Source organism: Athene cunicularia (assembly GCF_003259725.1).
Source record: "Athene cunicularia isolate RWA chromosome 7 unlocalized genomic scaffold, athCun1 chr7_part1, whole genome shotgun sequence".
Taxonomy (NCBI): domain Eukaryota; kingdom Metazoa; phylum Chordata; class Aves; order Strigiformes; family Strigidae; genus Athene; species Athene cunicularia.
The window spans coordinates 30,242,913-30,268,621 of record NW_020799107.1 but is presented as its reverse complement, the minus strand read 5'-3'; the positions used below and the strand labels follow the sequence as shown (position 1 = coordinate 30,268,621).

Genomic DNA, 25,709 nt, shown 5'->3' with positions numbered 1-25,709 from the left:
AGGTTGAATACACATCAACTCCTTAATGCTGGAATATTTTTTTCTTCCAGTTCTGAAAAGGCCCAGACAAATGGTAGTGTACTTATTTACCCCTTTTCCTACAAAGACCACAAAAAAACCAAGCATATACACGTTGGTGTTAGTACCAAAGCTGGCAAAAGAAACACAGCTGGACAGTGACAGATTCAATTCAATTAGGTTCTTAGGAAACTGAATCACTCCAGAGATTGGTAATGAGATATAAAATCTTTCACCTTTAGGTCACCTGTTCATTCTAACTAACATTTGCATTGATGACAATCTTTACTTTCTCATAGCTGTTTCCTGACCTATGCTAGTGATATTATTTTCTTTCTCTTTTCATTGCTGAGGGATAATACTAGTTCTGCTTCCCTTTCAGTCTTAAAGTATGGCTTGTCGAACAAGCAGGACTATCAGAGTAGAAAGAAGTGCTAAGAGGTGATCACTGTATACCGTTGGCCTCATTTCGTTACCCAGCAGTTTGATGTCCACGTCACAAAACCCGTCCTTTCGTTAACCCCTCAGAAAGGCAAGCAGACTGCTGAGAGGGAATACCTTGCTGCCCTATGGGTGTTTTGCCTTCTGGCAGCATTAAGGTGTGCAAAGCAGAGGCTGTGGAGGCTGCATTATATCTATCCTGAATTTAAACAAAAGGACTCTAGTTTGCAGAGCTGTCATTTTTGTCCTGCGTCATAACTGCTAAATTTATACTAATTTGTAAGAGACAGAAAAATAAATACAGTCCATTTCCAGTTACCAAAGAGATATACTGTGTGCTAGTTCCCATCTGGCGTATGTTGGCATAGCTCTGTTGAAATGTAACTGCAGTTTCAAACTGCCTGAAAATATCTTGGATGCTTATCTAAGGAATATAATGTTATACGTTTTCATCAGCTAAAGCAATATATATCAATCATCTTTTGTTACTACTAGAAATGAAGAAGGTATTATAATCCTAAGAAATTTCTTGCATAGATGTTAGTGAGTGCTTTTCTATGTTAATCACACCATTTCTCCAGGGCATAGTTTTAGAGCCATCTCCTGAAGTAATGAACATTCTTGTATTTAGTACTAAAAATACTGCACTTCAGGATATATAATCAAGCTGATGCCTCTGGCTTGCTGGGTTTATGAACAGTGAGGGTATGCTGTATTGAAGCAAGATCCCACTTAGGTGTTCCCCAGAGAGGGTTTTCTGTGTCCATACAAAAACTACTTCTCTGAGCTCAACGCAAAACTGAGAAGACTGTAGGCAAACATCTGGGACCTCCTTTCTCTTAGACTGATCCCCGTATGCTTCTTGAGGATACAGGCTTAATCGCTGAGTGCCTCTAACTTCAGTGCCTTCCCCAATATGCTCAACATAGATGAATTCTGTAGTCCCTTAGAGAAGAGTCCTACAGCAAGAAATTTTCTTGCAGCACAAAGAACTGTATGATGTGCCCCCAAAGATTTGGCAACATACATATGTCAGTGCGGTATCAGCAAAGACACCATAAATCAGGAGTGACTTTGCAGTAGTTCACAGTTCAGCCGAGCTAAATGGGACAGTCAAGGTCTGAACGCCGATCACTGGGGTCTCTGCTGTAAAGATATCGACAAGCAAGTTGGTCAGGGAAGGAGGATAAATTTCTACAGTCTGTTCTCTTGGTAACAAAAAAATAGTATTTCTGATGATTGGGAAAACTGATTCTCAGTGCTTTTACATTTCAAGACTGTTCCATCTAGACTATCATTCTCCTCTGCTGAGCTTCCTGGCAGATGTATTAGCTCCATTTTGAATTGTTGTTATTTTGATTCGTCCCAGAGGAAGAAAGATTTACCTGGGAGGGTAATTTTTTTCTCTGTGACAAGCAGTATGATGCGCAAAAATGACCATTCCAAGAGGGAGACTTGTTCTGGGTTTGTTAAGTCCTTCATTCTGATGATCAGCTTTCTTTAAAGGCCTCCTGAGTTGGGTACTTTGAGGTACCAGCATATGATGGTACAGGCAATGTGTTGTATTATCTTGTCTGATAATCACCTTTGATTCAAAACTTTAAGTGAGTTCAGCTTTAGGTTGTTAACTCTTCAGGAAAGATCTGTGAGAGCCTGCTAACAGTAACATGCCCAGAGATCTGAGCTTCCATGGCGGGGGGGAAGAAGTGGAGTCTGTAGGTCTGAGGCTGCTTCACCAGTACATGAGTAGGTCCATGTGCTGTGCTAGGTAGAGCTTCAGTAAATCCACTTCTTGAAGTGCCCAAGGCAGCATAGCATATAAGCTATAGGAATAATTAATAATAATCCTTTCTCCTTTCTCCTTTTACTTATAAACTGGAATTTGGGGTGGTTCCACCAAATACCTGCAGACAAACTTCAGGCACTTATTCATATTAAATACAAGACCTTCTACAGGGATAATTGACTCTTAACTGTAGCTCTCACTAGCTCTGTCCTAAGTGTTTCTTGCTCACTGATCAACAAAGACTCCCTTGGTGAAAGTCAAGCTCTCTAGGCATGATGAATGCACAGAAGAATGATATAAAGATTACATAAGGTCTTTGTTTTGCTAATTTCTGGCATAATCACAAGAACAGTGTAATACATTGCCACTGTGTTTGTTCAGATCTATTGTGGTATTTCTTTTGAGTCATAATAGCTAATCAGGAAACAATGGTAATTATGTGATAGCACACCACTGAGAATCCTTATTAGGGGAATGAAATAGTGTGTGTAGCTTTAGGCTTGGTAATGCAAAAAGGAAGCAAGGGCTTACAGGTAAACCTGGGAAAAAAAGCACAGAGCTGGAATGATCACAGTGCAGTAACTGAGATTTTCCTACAATAGTGTGTACATGTTCTCATTGCATGTGTTCTTCAGATGAATGTTTATAGAGACTAATTTTAATCCATTTGGAGAAAATGGCCTGAATTCTGGTCTTGCGTAAGTGTAAACCAGAAGTACAAAACGACTGTAGGAGGCACCAGATGCTGCTTAGTAGAAGGCTGAATTTACCATTGGATGGCTTGGTAGCTGGACTCATTATGGTTTCCCTATAGGAAGTGTTTTTACAGGAGCAGTCCCAGTTGCGATGACCACATTGTACCTGATGATCCTAGTTCTGAGAGCCTCTGGGAACCCTCAGAATTCCAGCTGGCTGCAGAGGCTTAGCCTGGGGCATCCTGCTCTCCTTACAGGCAGCCTGTGCTTGGCCCACGTTCAGTCTCCTGTGTGCCCTCATGGCAGAGCATCTGGGGACAACTTGAGGAGGGAGTTGCAGTCATTTTATCTGCTTGATATTGCCACAGCAACAGATGAGATGGTTCACAGGTGCATGAGCAGTCAAATCTATCCATAGGCATGCAAATATATCTGGAGGGCACATGCAAGGCTTCTTTTGGGAATGCCACCTGGGTTACCTTACAGCCAAGTCCAATAGTATTAATGCATCACCTGGCTGTTTGTGGCTGAAGGTGCTGTTCACAATAAGTTAAAAGGATCAGAAACACAGATTTGTCTCTTGCTTAGTCTTGTCTTTCCATCAAATGCAACAAATTTTTCTAGTTTTAGCATTAAGTAGTGCTGTATGAATATCTCAGTCTTACTAGAATTATGTTTTAAAATAGGCTTCCACGTCAAATCTTGACTAAAAAATGTGGACAATTTCTTGTAGTGAAAGCTCTTTGTCTTTAATGGGAGCTAGCCCAGATTAAGAGATACAGTAAATGCAGTCACTATGAGATGCAAGAGAAAATGCCTGTATTTGGCTCTATATTTATGAGCATATCTACCTGCCTTAATTTCTGATTTCTCTTATTATTCTACTATTTTCTGTAAATCACGAATAAATTCATTAGCTTTGCCCATATTCCTGAATCACACACCATACGTATTACCTCAAAATACTAGCTAAAACTTTTAAATATGTATATCATTAGGAACATTTAGGGGAAGAGCAAGCTGGTAGTTGTTACTTGTAAGCTGTGTCTTGATTTTAGTAGAAACCACCAACCAGGAATAACCAAACCCTACAAAACTGGAAAGACTAATTCCCTCTGTGCTAGGTTTATGTGGTGAAGTTCCCCGGCCATTCTGTAGAGGCAGTGGGGCTGTCTGATTATCACAGCAGAATCTTTGACCTTAAAAACATAAGGAAAGTGCTGAAGGCATTTGTCTCTCATTAAGGCTGATGGGAGTTGAAAGCTTTTAGAACTCTTCAGGATTAGGTACAAAATTTGTACATCATAGTAGCAGCACAGATGTGCCAACAAGCAGGGCTTACTGAGGAGTGCAATTAATGTGAAATGAACTGTTTCCCTTCCTGCCTCCCTGGCCCCAGGTAGTTCATTTGCTCTGCAAATCCTGCTCCCAGCCCAGTCCAAAAGAGACTATGAAAACATGGGGTGTATTGATAAAGACAGTAGTAGCAGATTAATTTTTTTTTCTTTGAGAAGTGACCCAAGCATATTGGTAATATTTCTGTCTGGAGAGTTTAGCTTTTTTGGCACAGAAAATTTGTTCCTGGAACACAACCTACTACAGACATAAAGTCATTAGCTGCTGGGTTATTACAAAGTTAATGATGAAAGACAGAAACTGTTAAGTAGGATATTGAAATGTACATTTATTTTTTTTTTTTCTTGCAGTGATGCTGGAAAGAGTCTGACATTTCTAGTTGATCAAAAGGAAAACAAATAACCTCAGCTATGGAGAGAAAAAGACAGCTACAGAAAAGGGAATTTGGGAAAAGACTTTCTCTGGACAGCAGTCTTGTGGTAAGAATGAATATTTACTGAATTTCTTGAATATGTATTCTTCCATAAAAACATAATTGTTAAGAATCAATACTCGTAATGATATACATTTTAAAGATGTTTATTCATACAATATCAGAACCTTTTGTGATCTTTAAGATTCTCCAGAGCAAAAGTGCTGGAGGAATTTTACAGCGTCCTAAAAGGAACTTGTCATCATATAGAAGCATGTCCCTGAATTCATTGGTTTTACACAAGAAAGGAATCCAGACAAATAAACAAAACTGGTAATTAAAATCCTACTCAGCCTCTGTGGGATCATTCTGTATTGCATTATACTTAGCATATGAGAGCTGTAAGTAGCTGAGGTCATCTAATCGGAAATACTTGTTTTACTATTGAGGCTAGTAGGAAAAATTTGTTCACCATAGTGAATGTGTAAACTAATATCACCTGAAAGAGAAACGTAAATGTCACATACTGTGAAATAATTGGGTTTGCTATACATGGGATTTGAATTCACTGAGATTGTATTCTAGATTTAGTTTCAGTTAATGTTTTCAAAGGATGTCTGAGATTTAATAATGAGTTTTTATAGTTGTACTATGGATACATGACTGGAAAATGCTCATAGATGTTGAACAGCTGTGTAAGAAGACAAACATGCCAATGTCAAGTACTCAGTCTGCCAGTCTGAAAACACTGAAAACAGCAGAGCTGAGAGAGCCAAAGAAACCCATGCCATCTCTTTGGCATTCATAGAGGTTGTCTTCTGAGGAAGAGGTTTATTCCTGGGTGTTGATAATAGAGCTGTCTCTTTTTGAGTACTCATATGTCTGGGACTGATACTGGGAGGTGCTGGAAGCAGGTGGATTTGGCATTGGTAGCCTCAAGGGCTGAGTTCAGGTTCTGGGGGTCACTAATGAATGCTGGTTTGGCTCCTCCCATGAAAGCCACAAAATATTAAACTTTGCCCAGTGCCACTTATAAATAACAAGTCAAATGATTGGCGAAGCAGTGCTTGATTAGAAGGAGAAAAGGACAGCAGCAAGGTAACAGGACACTAGAGAATAAGCAAGCTCTCCCTTCTCAGAATGTGCCAATAGTAATTTGAAGTCCTCATCTCTGATGACATCTTGAGCAGATATTTCTCATCTCCTGTAGTGTCTCTCCTTACACACAGGTAGTGACTGTGGGACCCCAGAGCCCTGTTGTCTACTACACTGCAGTCTACTACTGCATCCACACCTGTGCTAACCCGATGACTTGAGCTGCCCACCGTCCACTCTGGCCAGTCACTCCTGCCTCACCTCCACTGTGGCTTACTGTTGAGATTTTCTCCACAAGAAACCTCACAGAAAATAAAAACTCTTCTGTCCCATCTCTTTGGTTGATTTCTGTATCCCCATGTTTAATGTGTTGCACTAATTTTGGTGACGATTTATCTCAGGCAAATTTAAGATTATTAACCTACCTTGAATTTTACATATTATGACTATTTAATTTCCTTCATCTCATACTAATACTTGTGTTTTGGTGTTGGGTTTTTTTCAAAGTAAAAAGTCCACTGACATGCTAAAAGCAGTAAATATGGACTGAGCAGGTTTCGGGCTATCTACTGATGCCTTTCCTTCATCTGCTGTGCTCTTTAGCAGGGGTCAGCAGAGCAGTCCCTCCCACCCTGCCAGGTTTCTGGTGCTCTGCAGGCCTTCTAGGACTCTGCTCTTATCCTTAAACTAGAAGGTCTGCACTTCTCAGGTAGTGTCAGTTGGCCAGTGAAGAAACACGCAGAGCATGTTTCAGAAGGGGTCTGTCCTTTTCCTTGGCTTTGAAATGGCACTGTTTCTTACGATGGTGAAGTACATCCTTTAATTTGAAAATAAAAACAGAAAGAAAAAAATGTAGTGAAGTGTAGCAAGTCCTCCCCCAGAGAGGGGAAGCTGTCTAAGCTCCGTCCTCTTCAGGCCTGGCAGCTCAGTGCTCTGATGGTGAGAGGTGGCCATTTTCAGTTTGTTCAGCCTGCAACAAAACCTGCCTTCACAGCTTGTACGTGCTCAGCAGGCCACGTCATGCTCCCAGAGCTATTAAAACTATTTCAGTTGTCTTCTGGCTTGTGGGCAAAGAAGGTAGGTTTAGTATGAACTCACAATTTTATCTAATACACTCAGAGTCACACAAAATCTGGCAGGTTTTGTATGCTCAGAAGTGTGTTTATTCCCAGAGCCAACCTCTAGGCATGGGATTATTAGTTCTAGGCGTGCATATATCCCTAACAGACTCCAGCCTAAATCCTGCAGCTAAAATGTACTGCTGCAATCCAAACAATTGGCCATGAACTATCAGTGTTTATCTGGAGAACGCTCATAGGAACGGGGTACTGAAAGCTAAGGGAAATGCTAGCAATTGTGAATTTTGCACAAATATATTGCTTAGGGTGGCAAATCAGTTCTGTTTTCCCCTAATGTTTTCACTGATGTAACAGACTAGATGGCAGCCTTTACTTAACACATTAAGATCGAAGTTTTCTTTTCCCTGAGGTGACACGGACTGTTGTGTTGATGGGAAAAAGGAACTAGATATTACTGGTTTCTAGTCCAATCCACTGTTGGTTTGGACTTAATTTATAGCCAAGACTGCACTATGCTTAATTCTTACCCTTTCCTATTAGTAAGGGGGTAGCAGACACAGACATTTGCCAATGTCATAGGGAATATTGTGTGTATAAGACCATCAGAAGTGCTTTGTGTAATAATCAATGTTACCTGCATATTAAAATGCCCATAAGGACTTCACTAGAGGAGTAACAGAAACTGGCTGTATGAGAAGGTGATGCTTTCTCCCTGCTCTTCAGCAAGTGCTAAGTAGGGTGGGAGATTGTACACAGCTGAAAAACAGTCTTTGGACTCTGGCTTGAGGTCAGTGATTTTATGCTAGCAGGTGCCAGCTGAAGATCTGGGCCTGATTAGTCTACATTGGTGCGAAACTGTTGAAGGAGACATGTGAGGGAAATAAATATTGCAATATTTCAATATTTTAAACATATAAACCTATCATGCCATCAGGCTGATACACCCAGTTTTAAAATAGCGTCTTCTGCTATGCGTAGCATTTACAGGTTACGCTTGCCTGCAGAGTTTCTCAGTGCATACATCCATTTTAAGTACATGTATATTAAGGTCAGTGTCTATCGAAGCTTTATATTGAGTAGAATATCTAGAACTAGATTAGAGGGTGTCAACCATACATTTAATTAGAAACATGTGACCACTCTTCATTGTTTACTGCCAGCTATTATTTTGTAACAAATTGGGAGAGGCATTTTGAGATTCAAGTGTCTTCAGCAGCCTGTTAGTAAATCACACTGAGTACCTTGTGACTCCATGAAATTCAACCAGGCAAAACAAAGCACTTTGTTCCTCTCATTTTCCCCAAATTCCTATTCTATTATGCCTCCTCCTAATTGTTGTCTTCATATCATATGTCTGTCTTCATTACCCTTGTATCCACTCTGTTACCAAATTCTATCTGAGCGCTGTGTTTTAGTCCAGTCCCCTGCCTGTACGTGTCCTTACATCTCTCTTCTCATGTCTCTTCCCAAAGGTTTTGTGTTTAACTTCTCAGACATTCAGGGCTGGACACTCTGCTTGGAAAAATCTGGCCTTGATTTGCTCAAAACAGCTTCTCCTTGTTTCATGGAGTGTTCCAACATTATCACATCCCAGAAAGAATTCTGATTTCTGTGTGTTTAAAGGAAACATGTTTCTACTTTTGTACTCTGGACCATGACATACAAATAGGTGTTTCTGATAAGATTCCTCATCCTGCCTGGCTATGCTGCTTTTCCCATCTGCATCAGATTGTAATGTTCTGGAATGTTTTTTGCATGATTTAATCTACAAGTACAGCACAGTGATGTCTAAAAATAAAAAAAAAAATCCCTCTTCCTTCCTTGTCTCTTAGACTCGAATATATGGGCTACCATGGTATTTGATGGAAGAGCAAGAAAAAGAAAGAGTGGTTTCTGAAAAATAAAAGACATTATTTCAGACTTCTTAGAATTTAGATCTGGGTCTTCAAACCATGAACATAAATTTCATCAGAGTGTTTTGTATTCAAGCCTATCCCATCAGACAATGAGAGTTGTCACTTCAGATGAGGGGGATCGATTTTAGAAGCATCCTTCAAACAACGTGCCACTGAGAAATTTCATGGTCATTAAAACACTCTTCCTTACACCACAGGAACAGTAACTACTTTTTGATCGTCTTGGAAAAAGGAGAAGAGTTTAGTGTTGTTTCATATGATACTATACCCCTTTCCAGCTGATGTCTTGGGAAAATAAGCCTTTTTAACATTAAAAAATCTAAATACACAAATACATTCATAGAATGTGCTTCATAGGATATTTTTTAGTGAGTGATTATAGGCCTCATGAATATTTGAATTAATGCTTTGCTAGAAGTTAGGAGTGAAGCCATGTATTTTAACAAGATTCAGAATCCTACCACTATTAAGAAATGACGGATAATGCAGCAGAGGAATCGATACAACTGCTGCCCAGGTTAAAGCAGGGTCTTGCTCTTTGTGTCAATGAAATTAGATCCTTTTCAGCTTTTAGTCATAATATCATAGAATCACAGAATGGTTTGGGTTGGAAGGGACCTTAAAGATCACCTAGTTGCAACCTCCTGCCACGGCCAGGGCCATCTTCCACTAGCCCAGGTTGCCCAAAGCCCCGTCCAACCTGGCCTTGGACACTGCCAGGGAGGGGGCAGCCACAGCTGCTCTGGGAAACCTGTGCCAGGGCCTCACCACCCTCACAGGGAAGAGTTACTTATATCTCATCTAAATCTACCCTCTTTCATTTTAAAACTATTACCCCATGTCTTATCCCTACACCCCCTGATAGAGTCTCTCCCCAGCTTTCCTGTAGCCCTCTTGAAGTACTGGGAGGCTGCTATAAAGTCTCCCTGGAGCCTTCTCTTCTCCATCTGAACCCCCCAACTCTCTCAGCCTGTCCTCACAGGGGATGCTCCAGCCCCCTGAGCATCTTTGTGGCCTCCTCCAAACCTGCTCAAGCAGGTCCATGTCCTTCTGTTGGGGGGAACATCCCCTCCCTTGACCTGTTGGCCACACTGTTCTGGATGCAGCCCAGGATAGAGGCTGCATCAATATCACAGGTATTATTCCAGAAATCTCTAGTATAGCCAATGGATGTTATTACTCTGTGGATTTCAATATTGGCAAGAATTTGGAGGGGTTTTTTTATACATGCAGACACTCATTTACATTTGCAGATAAAGCAAGTAAGCCTGCAGTGACAATTATGTTTTATAGCTTTATATTCTGGTGAAACAATTATAAAATACTAACTTCATAAAAATTCTTACAGGTAACCCTATGAGATCAGTTAAAATAATATCTTTGTAATTTGTGTCTGATATTTAAAAACCAACACCACCCAAGAAGGATATACTTTTTACAGTTTCAATATAATTTTATGCTACTTTATTATTTCATCTGTTCTGCCAGTGATGCTACTCTGTTTTGATTTTATAAAGTTTTCTCCTGCAAACTGGTTACAGTCGAAACGCGCAACTCTGAAACTCAAACTGGTTTGATGTAGAAAGACTAAAGAAGATCTTTGAATTTATTTTTTTTTTTTTGTTCTAAATAACAGATCTCTGTCCCCTCATGTTGTTATGACGTTAGTAAAGACATTTTATTGTATGTGTGGTTATAAGATGATAAGATAGACAACAGTTGGAGAACAAAGTAGAAATCTATGTCCTTCTGGGTTGCTGTGTAGGAAATTGAGACTAAAGCCATTGATGTTATTGCTGCAGTACTTCTGTTTAGAATTAAAATAAACTGCAGAATTTATAATGCTGATGGAATATATTTATTTGGAACACACTGCTTATGTTCCACATACCTCCATGTCAGACTGGTTTCTCTTTAGACTGGAATATATGACTATTAAAAGAGACAGATCTTTCTGAAGAACATTTCGCCATATCATGTGGCTTAAATCCTTAAATGCTTTAGGTTTTGTTAAAAAGAACAGCTTTACAAAGTAAAATAGTATGAATATTTAATGATTTTAAATTTTTTCATGAATAATTTTTTCATGTTAAATTTTTCATTTCAGCATATGTAGTTGAAAATAACTAGTGAATGAAACTAGGTAAAAACAGGATGTGACAGATTTTTCTGTATTCTTTTTTTCACTTTAGACTGAAATGTGAAGAAAAATAATATGAAAACACATAGAAAAATAGAAATTGTACTTTAAAATGAAATCTTATATTTACTTAATACAGGTATAATGACATTTTTGGTGTGACAATGTTTCTTTGGTAATATTTACAGTTTATTATTTGGTATGTGGAGGAGGCAGCTTAGGGAATGCTATGGAAAAACACTAATGAAAGGATTGATTGTATTTCAAGTTTTCCCTACAGAAATTCTTCAACAAAAAGAAAAGTGGAAAAAAACCCTAATCAGACCCAAAGCCAAGCTTTTAAGTAACTTGTGTGGGATGAGGAGAGCGTTAGAACATATCACTGCCACCAGGGCCACATTGGCTACTCTATTCACTGGGGTGCTCTTTCAGAATAATAAAAGCCCTATCCTTTGCCTGATCCGAACTGTCCACTTGTCTCCCAGACCCTTTTGATCAGGAAAAAGTCAGTGTTTCAAGCTGTGCTCTTTATTTGTGTGGATAATTCCCAGCCTGGCTATACACGTGGTTGTCCCTTACAGCTGTGGTGGCATTTAGCTGGAGAGTTTTGAGAACAGAGTATCTTTTTGAAGCAGCCAGCATTTATCAAAGTAAAAGTTTTTGTTTTATTTAAAATGAGGCTTTTGCTTCCAAAAGCAAGCTGCGGTAAAGGCTTCTCTGGTGGCTCATGAACTGTGCCCTGCTGCTTTCATTCTGGTCACGCGCTCCTGTGGGGCTCTGTAGGATTAGCTTTAATGACACCACTTTGTTGTAATAAGGGTAGCAGTGTAATATAATGAATTGTACTGGGGTGTGGGAGCAATACCTTCATCTAGTCTACCTGCAGTTGTATTGGCATCATGTGCAAAAACACTAAGTTGAATCAGAAAGCTTTGTTGAGAAGTGTGCCTGGGTTATCCACGAGTAATGCACAGGGCTGGGAGCCAGGTGTTTGGGGGTTAAGTCCATCATCAGTGACCTCTAATCAATTTCTAACTCAGTTTAATAAATCCCTAATTCAGTTTTCTCATTGATAAATCGGGTGTTATAATAATTTCTTACCTCATAAGTATTCTAGGAATGGTCTGTTATTAGCATGTGTCTCTAGTTTGCTTTGATATCTTCAGATGAAAGGTGCCACAGAGAAAGCGACGTTATAGCAAAGCTGTGAAGAGTGCTGCGCCAGGAACTCCTCATATGTGGGAATTAAATTTAGTGAAGGGAATAGCCCTGACATTTTGCTAGTTGACTGTGACTTTAACAATGTGTCTAAGATCACTGTGTAACATAACATAACCCAGCGTTTTGAAATGGAAGGTGGCATTAAAAATACTGCCTAGTCAGATGTTGGCTAATGTTCTAAGGTTTGAAGCCTGATTATTTTTTCCACCTAAAACGTCTGCCAAATTCCTTATGAATCTGCAAATATTTTCAGTTGTCTCAAAATGGATTTTTGTTTGTGTGTGAATTTATAATTTAGAAGCTGGATATACCATCGGAAGAAAAGCACGTGCCAAGGGTGTAATCAGGCACTGCAAAAGCATGGTGCAGCACTGGAAAAGACATGCAGAATGTGAGCCTCAAACAGTTTTCACAGTGTGTTGCAGAGGCAAGCTAAAGCATTCATAACATTCAGTGAATGTGGCAGAAGCCAAAGTCAAGAACTGTTTAACAGAGGTGACAGGTGTGGTGTTTTGAGATAGAAGGCAGAATACAGGAGAGAACAGCAATGAAGAACATGTAGGGTTACTAACTGATAGGTTAATGCTCGTACATTTGTAGGGAAAACCCTGAAATACAGAATTTACATAAAGACTCCGTAAACTTAATGACTAAGGCAGTATTAGAAAAGTCTGTTCCGTATGGGAACATTGGCATTGCTTGCACTATTCTGCAAATCTGACAGTTAGGACATTTCTTTCACAGAATGGGTAACTGAAGGGCTATCAGCTGTAATAGACAGCCCTGAAATCTGCTTGAAACTTTGTCGAAAAAGAAAATCCCAGTGTGTGTAAAGTGCGTAAAAACCATCTGAACAGAAGAAGAACAGATTCTGTTGTACATACCTTTAAACACCAGGACTTTAGAAAGATGGAGCTATCTATAAATGTATTGCAAATAGCACATACTTGCCTGCATTTGCATTTTTAATAAAGTGGAAATCAGAACAAGAGCCCTGGTACATCAGGCACAAGAAAACACACCAGAGTCAGTTCACAGCAGAAGCTGGGGAGAGGTGAGGAGAAAAGAGAAACCACTGGTGTGGGACAGCAGTGCTGAGGCTTTACTGATATTAGCATATCACTAATGCTAATAATATGGGAAACGCTGTGGTCTGCATGGATTTAAGGACATCATTTATCAGCACAGCAGTACATCTAGGATAATAGAAGTAGTATCTAAATCAGCTTGCATAAAGACAATGTAAAGCCACTACTTTCACCAAGATGGACGATGACACTTCCACGTAGCAGTGATGATGTCTGGATTGGATTTCGTTTGCAGAAGAGAGATCTGACACTGAAGAAGTGTGTAAATATCTGGATGTCCTGTCAGCAGTCAGTTACAGTAAGTGCTGTTCTTAGACTCTGGAGCAGCCTGTCAAAACTCTGCATCGTACTAAATAATACAGGGGCTGCAAGTACAAAAGGACTCAGTGAACTCAGGGAATTACATTAGAAGAAGTAAGTGTCAGGCCTAATGTGAAGAAATGGCTCTATTAGGCACCAGTGCCTTGGAAAGAACTGAAATCCTTGCTTGGAGTGATACAGATAGTGACCTATTACTTTGATTAAAACTCGTTTATACGAACAGAAACCAGTGAGCCTTTTCAAGAACTGGAGATGTGGATAAACAGTGAGCAGTAGCTGCATAGCAATCTAGCGAGGATATTGCTTGAAGAGAGAATAAAAGTAAAAAAAATCATATATAGCATTGAAAACAAGGAAATAGTTCATGGAGTGTGTTGTTCCTGAGCAACAGTTGGAACAATATTCCTGCTGGAAGATACCTCAACGGTTTATTGATTAAAAGCACTGACACCAACACAGGCAGAAGTGTGCTCCGAGAGGAATTATTTACCATTTGTTGCTGCACATCAGAAGTTACATCAATAGGTATATATGGTGACACGGTGACAGCTGAAACAGTACCCAGATCCCTAGAGAGCATGCTTTGACAAACTGCTGGCTTTTGCTTTCTTGTGTCTTTGGCTCATAAAGTGACAAACATGAGACTTGAAGGTTAAAATAAAAGCTTTAAAAGAAGTTTCTGTGGCTGATCTGCCCTTGTTCATTGTTACAGAATTTGATGCAAAAGCAGAGGAAAACTAAGACATACGGAGAACAGAAAAGATGATTTTACTAGTGCCTGCAAATTAACTGGCAAATGGAGTGAGAAATGTAGAGGGCAATGATACTCTGTGGCCTTTAAAAAAAAGCAGGAAAATTAGTCTATGTTGCTATAGAATCTGAGGAAATTCCCTGTCAGACATTCAACATGAAAATATTAAATGCTAAAGCTTTTAAAGACACTGATTTGGCTGCAAAGGGGAAACTAAAAATGAAAATGAAGGAAAAAGCAAGACAAATGTCTGCATGTATTTTGAGTTATTCAGGAAGGAAATCCCAGCATGGTACAATACAAAATCTGGGTGTAACAAATGAAATGGGTGTCAAATATTCAAGTAGACAAACTCCAGAGACTAAATTACAAGAACTGTGTGTTAATTTACAGTTGCAGATAGCAAGGCTTGGAAGAAGAGTCATAGATTCATCTCAGTGCAGAAGAAACAACTGTGTGCCAAGAGATGAGTTTTACAGGTTTTCTTTGATATCATCCAGTTAGGGACACATTAAGGAGAAATCTTGGCATGGAGCTATTTGAGTGATAGTAGATCTTTATTTTGGATGGGGCCTCACGCTGTGATTTGGAGGAGTTTTGATGATTTGCAGTGTGCATGCCAGGCTCTGTTCCCCAGGGCCTCCGGGAGTAGCTAGTGGGTGCTGGCCATCTGGTCCACAGCCAGCTCAGCAGCCGCTGCCCACTCCTGCCCTCTTCCCCAAAGATGCCAGCAAGGGGCAGGCTGCAGGCAGGGGAGAAGACCTCAAGTGGTGCAAGCCTGCTCCTGGCCACGATCTTGGGCTGCTCTCTCCCTTTCCCCCTGCCCCTTCCCCATCAATTATGAAGTATGGCTGTGGCAGATGTAAGTCCAGCCACAGAAGAGAAAAGGTCAAGGAAAGCTTTGGATTTAATGTGAATATTCACACACGCTGCGTGGCTTGCCACATGATTATGTGCCTCACTATGACATAAAGGCTGCGTATCATCGGACTAGCCAGAGATAAGCAGTTACCAAGGGAAATAGATGTACCGGGGACCCTTATCTAGGTCTATTAAGCTACCAAATGCAGCAGTGTAATTGGAGGCTTTGCCTGCCCAGATGTTAAGAGCAGAAGGCTGCCTGTAACAAGAGATCTGAGGAGATTGGGGTTAACTAAATAGGGATTTTATTGACAAACCTTTTAAAATGCTTCATGCCTTCAGCAATTAAACATAACACACACCCTGAGAAGGACAGGTCTCCTCTGTCTCTCACAGTTGCCTGATTCCGCTTGAATACAGTCCTGGGGAGAAGAGAGAAAGGAATTATGTCCTATGTTGTTTTATAGTGTTGATATAATTCCCTACCCTGTGAGACCAAGAATGAATAGTTAATCTACCTCCTGCTAGTTCAGTCATGGCATCCTCTCAAATGTCCTATTTTGAATATTGTTGCATCCCTAGAAGAACTGACATTTCTCTCATGTACTTGTGTGCATGTAAATTTACAAAGGGAAAAAAAAATATCTTTGCAAAAAGGTATGTAGGCATATCCATATAGATTTATGTTACAGTTAGCTATGGTCAACTTTCCATGGCATTCTTGAGTTTTGCTTATTTTGCCCACTTACACTGAATGTGGGATAGCCTCAAATCAAAGCTATAGCTTTGAACTGTCTGCAAACCTGAATTTCCAGCCTGTGTTAAAAATTCTGAGATTTTAATATTTGATTTAGTCCCAGCTAGAAAATCCTGGTTTTGTTCTAATACATATACTTTTGGCCCTCTTGCTAATTTGATTTTGTAGCATTAATAGGTGATGTACACTAAAAGAGATAACGTACGCTGCTTTGATCCATGAGTTTACAATTTTGATCTTTAGATAAGTTATGTCTAACTGAAAATTTCAGTTAAAATACTATATGTTTAGCCTTTATGGTATAAGTGTTTTCTGGTTAAAAAACAAGCTGCCATAGAACTGGCTAAATCTTTCACATGGAAAATATTCTGCTTCATGCTGTCAACAGAGCTACGCAAAACTCTGCAGTATAAATATGTCTTTTGCTCGGCACCCCTGGGGGCAGGGACATTCAAGGGTAGATACTCTGATACCAGACATTTTTCTTTTCTAGGGAGTCTGTAAATTGCTGTGAATGGCTCTGCTAGCAGTTTGTTTCTACTTACTTCTGTTCTTGTGCCTCTGAGCTTGCCTTGTCTGCTTTTGCTTTTAGGGCCTCATTTGACCCAGATAGGAAGTGAGCTGGGATCATCGCAAAGCATTTAAAATAATTGGGTATCAACAGCTGGCTTTATGGGAAGCTAACAGTATAAATCCAGAGTTTTTATTATTTCAATGGGTATTTTAAAGCGTATAAAGTGAATCCAAGTAATTTGGGCTGGGAAACACTTTCCCAACTTATTTCTATAATAATACCTTATAGTTTTTCATTATAGTGAAAATCTCTAGCAGGTCTGAAGGGGAAAATTACCTCCACGGTTTCCAGACACCCAGTATGTTTTCCCTTTGCTTGAATTTATGAGTTTTGGCAAAGATAACTCATGATATGATCATGTTTCAGAGTAGTGGTTTCTTGCACTGAATCCCAAACCAACGTGTAACTGTTCAGAAGGCTCCTATGTATCTTTGGTGATGTACATACATGGGACATGACTCTCCAAAATCCTACCAAACTGTTTTTGCCTCCAGTGTATTATTCACTACATAGTATATTGAAACAGTTTTTTGTAGTACTATTTACTTCCCAACTTCTTTCAAAGTTTTTACAACATAAATTCCAATCCTAGTCATAAGAGCAAGATTTGACTCTTAATGAAAATTCTTTTGTTTGTATTGCTTTGTGAGTATGTTCAAATATACCTGTTTACTAAATAGCCTTCCTGAAAGACAACTGCTTGAGTCAAGTGACTCCATGAGGTGTAATGCAGAATTCCTTTCAGATTTAAGCATTAGACTGGGGCAGAATGGGTATTTCCATCCTGGGGAATTCATTATTTTGACGTTTTGTTTTCAGTTAAAACTATTGTTTTACTTAGAAATGTTGACAATATCTCCTCTTAAACCAGATCTTCCCCTCTTTGATGCAATGCCTTCAGAGAGTCGTCATTTATATGCGTTACGGTTCCCCTGCTGCCCAGGTACCCTACAGCATGTGTGGAGCACTGGGTTACACAGCTGCCACCCTCTGAAGTGCTGTCTCTGGAGGGGAAACAACCCCAGACTCTACCTGGTACACAAGCTGGAGGAGGTGGGGGGTACTCAGCAGATGAACTACAGTCCTCTTTGTGACCTTAAACACACCATGCTTGAGTGTGCAAACAAAAACCTTCTGACTCACTAAGAAGGGGTGTGTGGGTGCATGTGTGTGTATTAAATTAGTGTAAATTGTCCCCAGGAATTAAACATTTTCTGTTATCCTAAAGGAAATCGTTTTTTTAAGAATTATATTGGCATCTTCCTTCAAAAATTCACATTTTTCTTGTGGAAACTGCAGTCTCCTGTAGAGCTGTCAATAGAAAATTCTTGAACAGCTGCACTAAAGCTATTCAAAGAGGCTGCTTTTACCTCTAGCCAATCTATCTACTGCCTTGTTACAATAAGTAGAAACTTTAGTGTCACTGATCAGGTAGATAGACAGAAGAGTGTGTGCTCCGTATAGATTAAGGTGACAGAATCTGACATGGCAGATGTTTGCATCTTATTTCATTTGTGTCCTTTACATCCCTAAAACTCCAGTAATCTCAATGGACTTTTTCCTCATGCACATTTATCGAAGTTAGACAAGAATCAAGCTAACATCCTTGGTTTATTCTACATCTATTTTCATTCAAACATTTTTTAGTTATCAACTAGTATCTCATGCCTGTTTCTCCTGCTGTTACTGAGGGTTGAATAGGGATTTTCTCTCATGTTGTGTCTTTGTAAATTGGATCATCTTGTGATACTGAATCACTCTGGTTGTCACTGGCTAAGCAGCAGGTTCCTCCTAACCCTCTTCCATGTGTGGTTCTGTTTGATGGGATTGTTATTTACTTTCTAACCACCTTGTAATCTCAGTTTCATCTGTGACTTCTTTTTTTTTTTTTTTTTTTTTTTTTTTTATCTGTGTAGGAATTCAGCAAAAGCTCAGGTCTTGCTGTCTCAGCAGGACACAGAGGGTTTGATTTATGTCTGGATAACAGCACAAGTTGAATTATTGCAGTTGCTGGCTCACAGCCTCCCAGATTGGCTTCTACATGGTATTCTGAAGTTTGTGGAAAATTCACTGTATGTGCTGAAGGACGTGCAGTTGAACATATCCAGAAATCAGCACGCCACACCTATATGAGGCACTGAATCATTTTTGAACATAGCATTGTTTAAACCTACATAGTTTTAAATATGTTTCTCTCTCCACATGCCTGTGACTATCCTAAATGTTTCTGTGACATATGAATTAATTTCATGAGCATAACATACATCATTGAAGAGGGTTGTCTTGTAATCTTCGCTCGCTTACTGTCCTTGAGGGAGTAGGGCACTGTTGGTGTCATGTTACTGTTTCCCTCTGGTGCAGAAACTGTTTCAGAGTCAGTCATAAGTGACCTGGGAATCTCCTTCGATTGGAGGCTATGCGTTTCAAAGTAATTATCTTTTCTTTCATTCACCAGTTTTATGTTAGCAACTAAATTAAGCTTTTTGATTTATAATTGCTTAGTTCTGCTGATTGTCAATTGACTAGTGAGTGCAGGTGTATTGCTTTGGGCGTTCAACTTGGGGTACTTTATTTACAGAAATGTTGGAAATCTTGAAACACAGGTCCCATTAAGTGGGACACTGGAAACTTTCAGACACCTTAAGTCACCAGTTCCTTTGAAAGTGTTAACCTTCACGTTCACAGTAAGCCTTCACCTCTCCAGAAGTTACATTTACAAAGACGTGTTTGACAGGGAGTTGCTAACTGCAGAGATGCAAGCCTTACCTACCTCGCCAAGGTAAAGATTTGTAATTATGCACAGATCAAAGTATTCTTTATCTGCCAAAACTTTACTAATGTGGATTTGACAATTAAAACTACTTTATTATCTATAAAGAATAGTTTATGTGGCACCAAAATTACAGCATCTACTCTTTTGAGTACAGAATTAACTTTATGAAATAAGCAATTATGTTAGTTAATTCATTTAGACATTAAGATTAATTAAAAAATAAATCCTTAAAGTATTTCAGTTCTGTGAGATAATTTAAAAAGTTGTATTAACAGAGGAATAGTACCAACTCTTTAAACTTTAAAAGTCAGGCTTACAGTAAATACATTTAAATTTTTTTCACACTGTTCATAGCTTAAAGTTTCTTCTTCAGCAGAGACTCATGAGTATTATTCTTCTTCCTTCCAAGCAGTAAATACATACTCTACGTTCTTCCATTTGCATAAAGCAGAGAACATAGGTGCTTTCTTGACAAATGCACTATTCAGAATAACAGTTACATCCGATTGGGATGGGACAATACTGGAAAGATGCTCCTGTTTGTCCATGCACAGTCCTTACTACCTGCAGAGGATGGGCAAGGTAGAAGGTCAATTCCAGCACTCCTCGAACTCACAGTGGTCTAAGGGCAGACTGATTTAAGGCATAATGTGTATCATGTTGGCGCATCTCATGCAAAACCATCAGGCCTTTCTAGGAAGGATGCTGTGACTGACTTGCCTATTGACTATAGGTGTTGCTGATGTTTGGGCCAAGGACAGTGTCCCTCACAATTCCATACTGCTTATCAGGACCAATTTTAGGTCATGTAAAGAGAAGTCCAACACAGCCTGCAGTACCTACTGTGTCCCCAGTGGCACTCATAGATGTGGGCTTCTATCAAAAAGAGTTTTATGACTTTGAGCCTGAATTTAAGGTAGACTTGAAGCAAGCATTATACCCTGTACTTTGATAATGCAATGAAGCTAGAAAAAAAAAATCAGAAATTAAAATAACCCAATACAGAGCTATAGACAGCACTATTGCTGATCATAGTTATATGCCAAATGCTTTTCATTACCAGAGCTAACCTCTGTGCCTCTGAGTTTTATACATTAGCATGCATATATCTCCTTAAATTTTTGTAATGCTTGCTTTTCAAAATAAAATATCCTTACAACACTTTTGCCTGTAGCCTTCTGCTGATCATGTCAACTCTAGTTTTAGGCCTTTTGCACTGACAGTGTAGTTAGTATAGTTCCGTAGCTCTGTGCAGACATGCTGTCAGGTCCGCCCTCACATGGAAAGCGGTCGCCGCAGGCTTTACAGGACCTATGGAGATGGGGTGCCCTATAAGCTGGTGCTGGTTGACGTACTGATTTGAACGTGCTTGTTGCACATAACTCAGTGAGGTGCATTTGAAACTCTTACCTGTAAGCCTCAACTTACCTTGCAGAGATATGTGTATTATTAGTAGTCATGAATGTGTCCAACCCTTTTGTAAAGCTAACCTCCAGTGTTTATTTCCATGATAGTCTGCAGTCCCAAGGTGGTAAGTGTAAACAGCCGAGGTAAATGATACTGTTTGGTGGGCTTTTAGTCAAGTGTGTTCATTGTGCTTTACATGTGCTCAAACAGATGCCTGAGAGAAGGAAATAAGACTCTGAAATGAAAGAACTACTGCGAATTAAAACTGTGTTGACCCAAATCCTTGGATCCAAACATTTCTTAGTATGTTTAGCTTAAGGCCCATTTCAAATAAGAGGCAATAGCTAAGCCAATATACTGTCCCCCGGTGGAATTCAAGATTGCTGGAGGTTGCTGGGGTAAATACTGTGGATGAACGTTTAATAGTATTCAATAATCTTCTGACCTTGGCTAATGATGGTAACCGTAATTGGATCTGTAGCTGCAGGGTATAATATGGTCTCCTGCAAAGTCAGGAGAGAGTCTGTGCTTTCCTGGCACTTACCTTTCACTAAGATCTCAGTACTGCAGGTAGCTGACTCAATAGGCAGCTGGTTTTGTCATGTGTGTTCCTACAGGATTAAAAGATAAACATTCAAGAGATAGAGTTCAGTGTTTTAATATGTATGAAATAGAGCCAAGTTTAATACTACAACCAATACTAAGTTCCTTTTTCTCACATTAAGGTTAAGCTTAGGATATATTTTCTGAGATCTTTAATACATAGAAGTTTGGAGATACAGTTTTCCAATTTCAAAATACAGATGTACCTTATTTTAAAGTAGCAGGAAAAAAAATCTTTTTTTCTTTTTTTTTTTTTTTTTTTTTTTTTTTTTTTTCAAATAAATAACAGGAACCTTCTAACTCTTATTTACCTTGTTTTGACTGTCTGAGTTTGTAATTCCCATCCTTTTCTTCCTTTAGGACTGGAGACTGATAGGTATTTTATCATTGCCTGTTATGCTTATTAAAATATAAAGTCCTAAGCACACTACTTGGTCTTTGAACTTGCTCTTATTTTCATTCATATACAATTATATGTAAAATTTTAGGAAGATAGGGAACATATGAACATATGTTTAGAGGTAAGCCTGGGGGTGGCACACCAGTGTTTGAGGGATGGTATGCTAGCGCGGTCCTTCAGTCTGCCATCTCATTAGAGGTAGAGGATGGAAATCCATGCAGCAGCAAAGACACAAGGGTTATCGATGTGTTAGAAACCATGGAAGTGCCTGAGAATGGTCATTTAGGAACAAGGGCTTCTCCCCACAGAAAGGTGATGGGATAAATAGCCCAACTGAAGTGCATCTACACCAGTGCCCACGTTATGGGCAACAAATAGGAGGAGCTGGAAGCCATTGTGCAGCAGGAAAACTGTGGCATAGTTGCCATAATGGAAGCATGGTGGGATGACTCACACAACTGGAGTGCTGCAGTGGATGGCAATAAACTCTTGAGAAGGGATAGGCAAGGAAGGAGAGGTGGTGAGGTAGCCCTGTATGTTAGGAAGTGGCTTGAATGCCTACAGCTAATGATAGGGTAGGCATCAGGGACAGGCCAACAAGGCAGATATCATGGTGGGAGTCTATTATAGATCACCCAACCAGAATGAAGAGACAGATGAAATATTTTATAAGCAGCTGGGAGAAGTCTCACAGTTGCTAACCCTTGTTCTCGTAGGGGACTTCAATTTACCAGATGTCCGTTGGAAATACAATACAGCAGAGGGGAAACAGTCTGGGAGGTTCCTGGAGTTTGTGGAAGATAACTTTCCAATAGCTGGTGAGTGAGCCAGCTAGGGAAGGTTCCCTGCTGAACCTGCTGTTCATGAATAAAGAAGGACTTGTGGGTGATATAATGGTTGGAGGCTGCCTTGGGCATAGCAATCATGGAATGATAATTTTCATTTCTTGGAGAAGTAAGGAGGGGACTCAGCACAACTGCTACCTTGGACTTCCAAAGGGCAGACTTTGGCCTGTTTAGGAGACTGATTGACAGAGTCCCTTTAGAGGCAGCCCTGAAGGGCAAAGGAGTCCAGGAAGACTGGATATTCTTCAAGAAGGAAGTCGTAAAGGTGCAAGAGCAGGCTATCCCCATGTGCTGAAAGATGAGCTGGTGGGGAAGACAACTGGCCTGGCTGAACAGAGTATTTTAGCTGGAACTCAGGAAAACAAAAAGAGTTTATGACCTTTGGAAGAAAGGGCTGGCAACTCAGGAGGACTAGAGAGATGTTGTGAGGTTATGCAGGGAGAAAATCAGAAGGGCTGAAGCCCAACTAGAACCTAATCTGAGTACTGCTGTAAAAGTAAATTTAAAATGTTTCTGTAAATACATTAGAAACAAAAGGAGGACTAAGGAGAATCTTCATTCTTTATTGGATGCAGAGGGAAACATTGTGACAAGGGATGGGGAGAAGTCTGAGGTACTTAATGCCTTCTTTGCCTCAGTCTATAATAGTAAGGCCAGTTGTTCTCTGGGTACCCAGCCCCCTGAGTTGGAAGACAGGGATGGGAAGCCGAATGAAGTAAAACAAGCCCCCATAATCCAAGGGGAAATGGTTAACAACCTGCTACTCAAGTCCACCCAAGGGTACTAAGGGAACTGGCGGAAGTGCTTACCAAGCCACTTTCCACCATTTATCAGCAGTCCTGGCTAACTGGAGAGTTCCCAGTTGACTGGAACTTAGCAAATGTGGTGCCCAATCTACAAGAAGGGCCAGAAGGAGGATCCAGAGAACTACAGGCCTGTCAGTCTGACCATAGTGCTGGAGAAGGTTATGGAGCAGATCATCTTGAGTGCCATCATGCAGCACATACAGGACAACCAGGTGATCAGGCCCAGTCAGCATGGGTTTATGAAAGGCAGGTCCTGCCTGACTAACCTGATCTCCTTCTATGAAAAGGTGAGCTGCTTAGTGGATGATGGAAGGCTGTGGATTGTCTGCCTAAACTTTGACACTGTTTCCCATGGGATTCTCCTGGAGAAACTGGCTGCTCATGGCATGGACAGGTGTACTCTTTGCTGGGTAAAAAAATGACTGGATTGCTGAGCCCAAAGAGTGAATGGAGTTAAATCCATTTGGCAGTCAGTGTTGGTGTTCCCAAGGGCTCAATATTAGGGCCAGTTCTGTTTAATATCTTTATCAATGATCTGGATGAGGGGATCGAGTGCACCCTCAGTAAATTTGCAGATGACACCAAGTTGAGCTGAAGTGTTGATCTGTGTGAGGGTGGGAAGGCTTTATAGAGGGATCTGGACAGGGTGGATTGATGGGCTGAGGCCAGTTGTACAAGGTTCAACAAGGCTCAGTGCCGGGTTCTGCACTTGGCTCACAACAGCCCCACGAAATGCTACAGGCCTGGGGAAGAGTGACTGGAAAGGTGCCCGGCAGAAAAGGACCGGGGGGTGTTGACTGACAGCCGGCTGAACAGGAGCCAGCAGTGTGCCCAGGTGGCCAAGAAGGCCAATGGCATCCTGGCTTGTGTCAGCAATCGCGTGGCCAGCAGGGACAGGGAAGGGATCTGACCCCTGTACTCAGCACTGGTGAGGCCGCACCTCGATGACTGGGTTCAGGTTTGGGCCCCTCACTACAAGAAACACACTGAGGTGTTGGAGTGTGTCCAGAGAAGGGTAACAAGGCTGAAGGGTCTGGAACACAAATCTTATGAGGAGCAGCTGAGGGAACTGGGGTGTTTAGCCTGGAGAAAAGGAGGTTCAGGGGGGACCTTATCGCTCTCTACAACTACATGAAAGGAGGGTGTAGTGAGGTGGATCTCGGTCTCTTTTTCCACGTAACAAGAGATAGGACAAGAGGAAATGTCCTCAGGTTGTGTCAGGCGTGGTTTAAATTGGATATTAGGAAAACTTTCTTCACTGAAAGGGTTGTCAAGCACTGGGACAGTCTGCCCAGGGGAGTGGTAGTCACTATCCATGGAGGTATTTAAAAGACATGTAGACATGACACTTAGGGACACGGTTTAGTGGTGGACTTGGGAGCACTGGGTTAATGGTTGGACCCAATGATCTTAAAGGTCTTTTCCAACTAAATGATTCTGTAATTCTATATACAATATATATATTTAAGATCAATTTTAATGTGATCTTGAAGCACCAGAAGCAATTGTGAGAGAAAATATGCAACCTGAACCAGTTCTTGTTTATTTAAAGAGCAGGTTAAATAATATGGTAGGTTAAGACAGGCAGAAGAAAGGGAGGACAGTTAAGTTTAATGCTAACTGGCACACTTTCTGCCTCGCTAATCTGTGTATTACAGAAAAACTTTTTTGTCAAACTCCCTTTCAGAATTAGACTTGCACCTTGAAGCTTCAATGTAAAGAAGAAACGAGGCCTGATTTCACCCCATAAGCGTCAGAGTAAATCAAGACTAATTTTAAGAAAGTCAATGGACCAAACTCTTATGTGTTATGAATCGGCACTGATAATAATCATTCTATTTCAGTTTATACTGTTAGAATCAGTTGTAGTTAAGAGCAGTCAAGTAAGTGTGACTTAAATCAGGTCAACAGACTTGAGACCTGAAATATTTCCTTTTGCTAAAGCTTTTTAAAGACAGGTTTGAAGCTGTTCCATGAAGGGCAGGCTGGTGAAGTTTCTACAGACTGATACTGGTCTGAGTGAAGGCATAAGCCTGGCCCTGTAGCTCCGTGAAATTACTTTGTTCCTTCAGTAGAAATCTCCTGAGCATACTCTTGTCTCTGGCTTTTATGGATCCCTGTCAGAGAAAGAAGTGTCGATATCTTAAGCACTTAAGCCTTTTTCAGTGTTTGAACAGATTGCTTGGCTTGTAGAGCAACTTGAGAAATCACGTGCTCCATGTAAGTATCCTTCTAGTCATCCTAGGGATTCAGTCTGTGTTCAAATGTCTTATGACCTGTAGGTATTACAAGTCCTCTCCTGTATCAGTCAACTGAGAGCATGAATGTTTTCACCCCTTGGCTACACAGTCCTTGTAACAACTC

The 25,709-nt window shown here is 40.3% G+C and overlaps 1 protein-coding gene across 3 annotated transcripts in view; it reads left to right on the top strand.

Moving 5' to 3' along the window:
* NCKAP5 (NCK associated protein 5) overlaps positions 1-25,709 on the top strand; it is a 384,106-nt gene that overhangs the window by 1,742 nt on the left and 356,655 nt on the right. The window contains exons 1-2 of one of the 3 annotated variants that reach the window (XM_026852921.1): positions 4,391-4,470; positions 4,647-4,775. In XM_026852921.1, coding sequence (XP_026708722.1) covers positions 4,707-4,775 — 69 coding nt within the window. In that variant the 5' untranslated portion in view covers positions 4,391-4,470; positions 4,647-4,706. Of the gene's footprint in view, positions 1-4,390; positions 4,550-4,646; positions 4,776-25,709 lie in introns of those variants that run through there. The other 2 variants (XM_026852922.1, XM_026852923.1) reach the window with 2 other exon arrangements.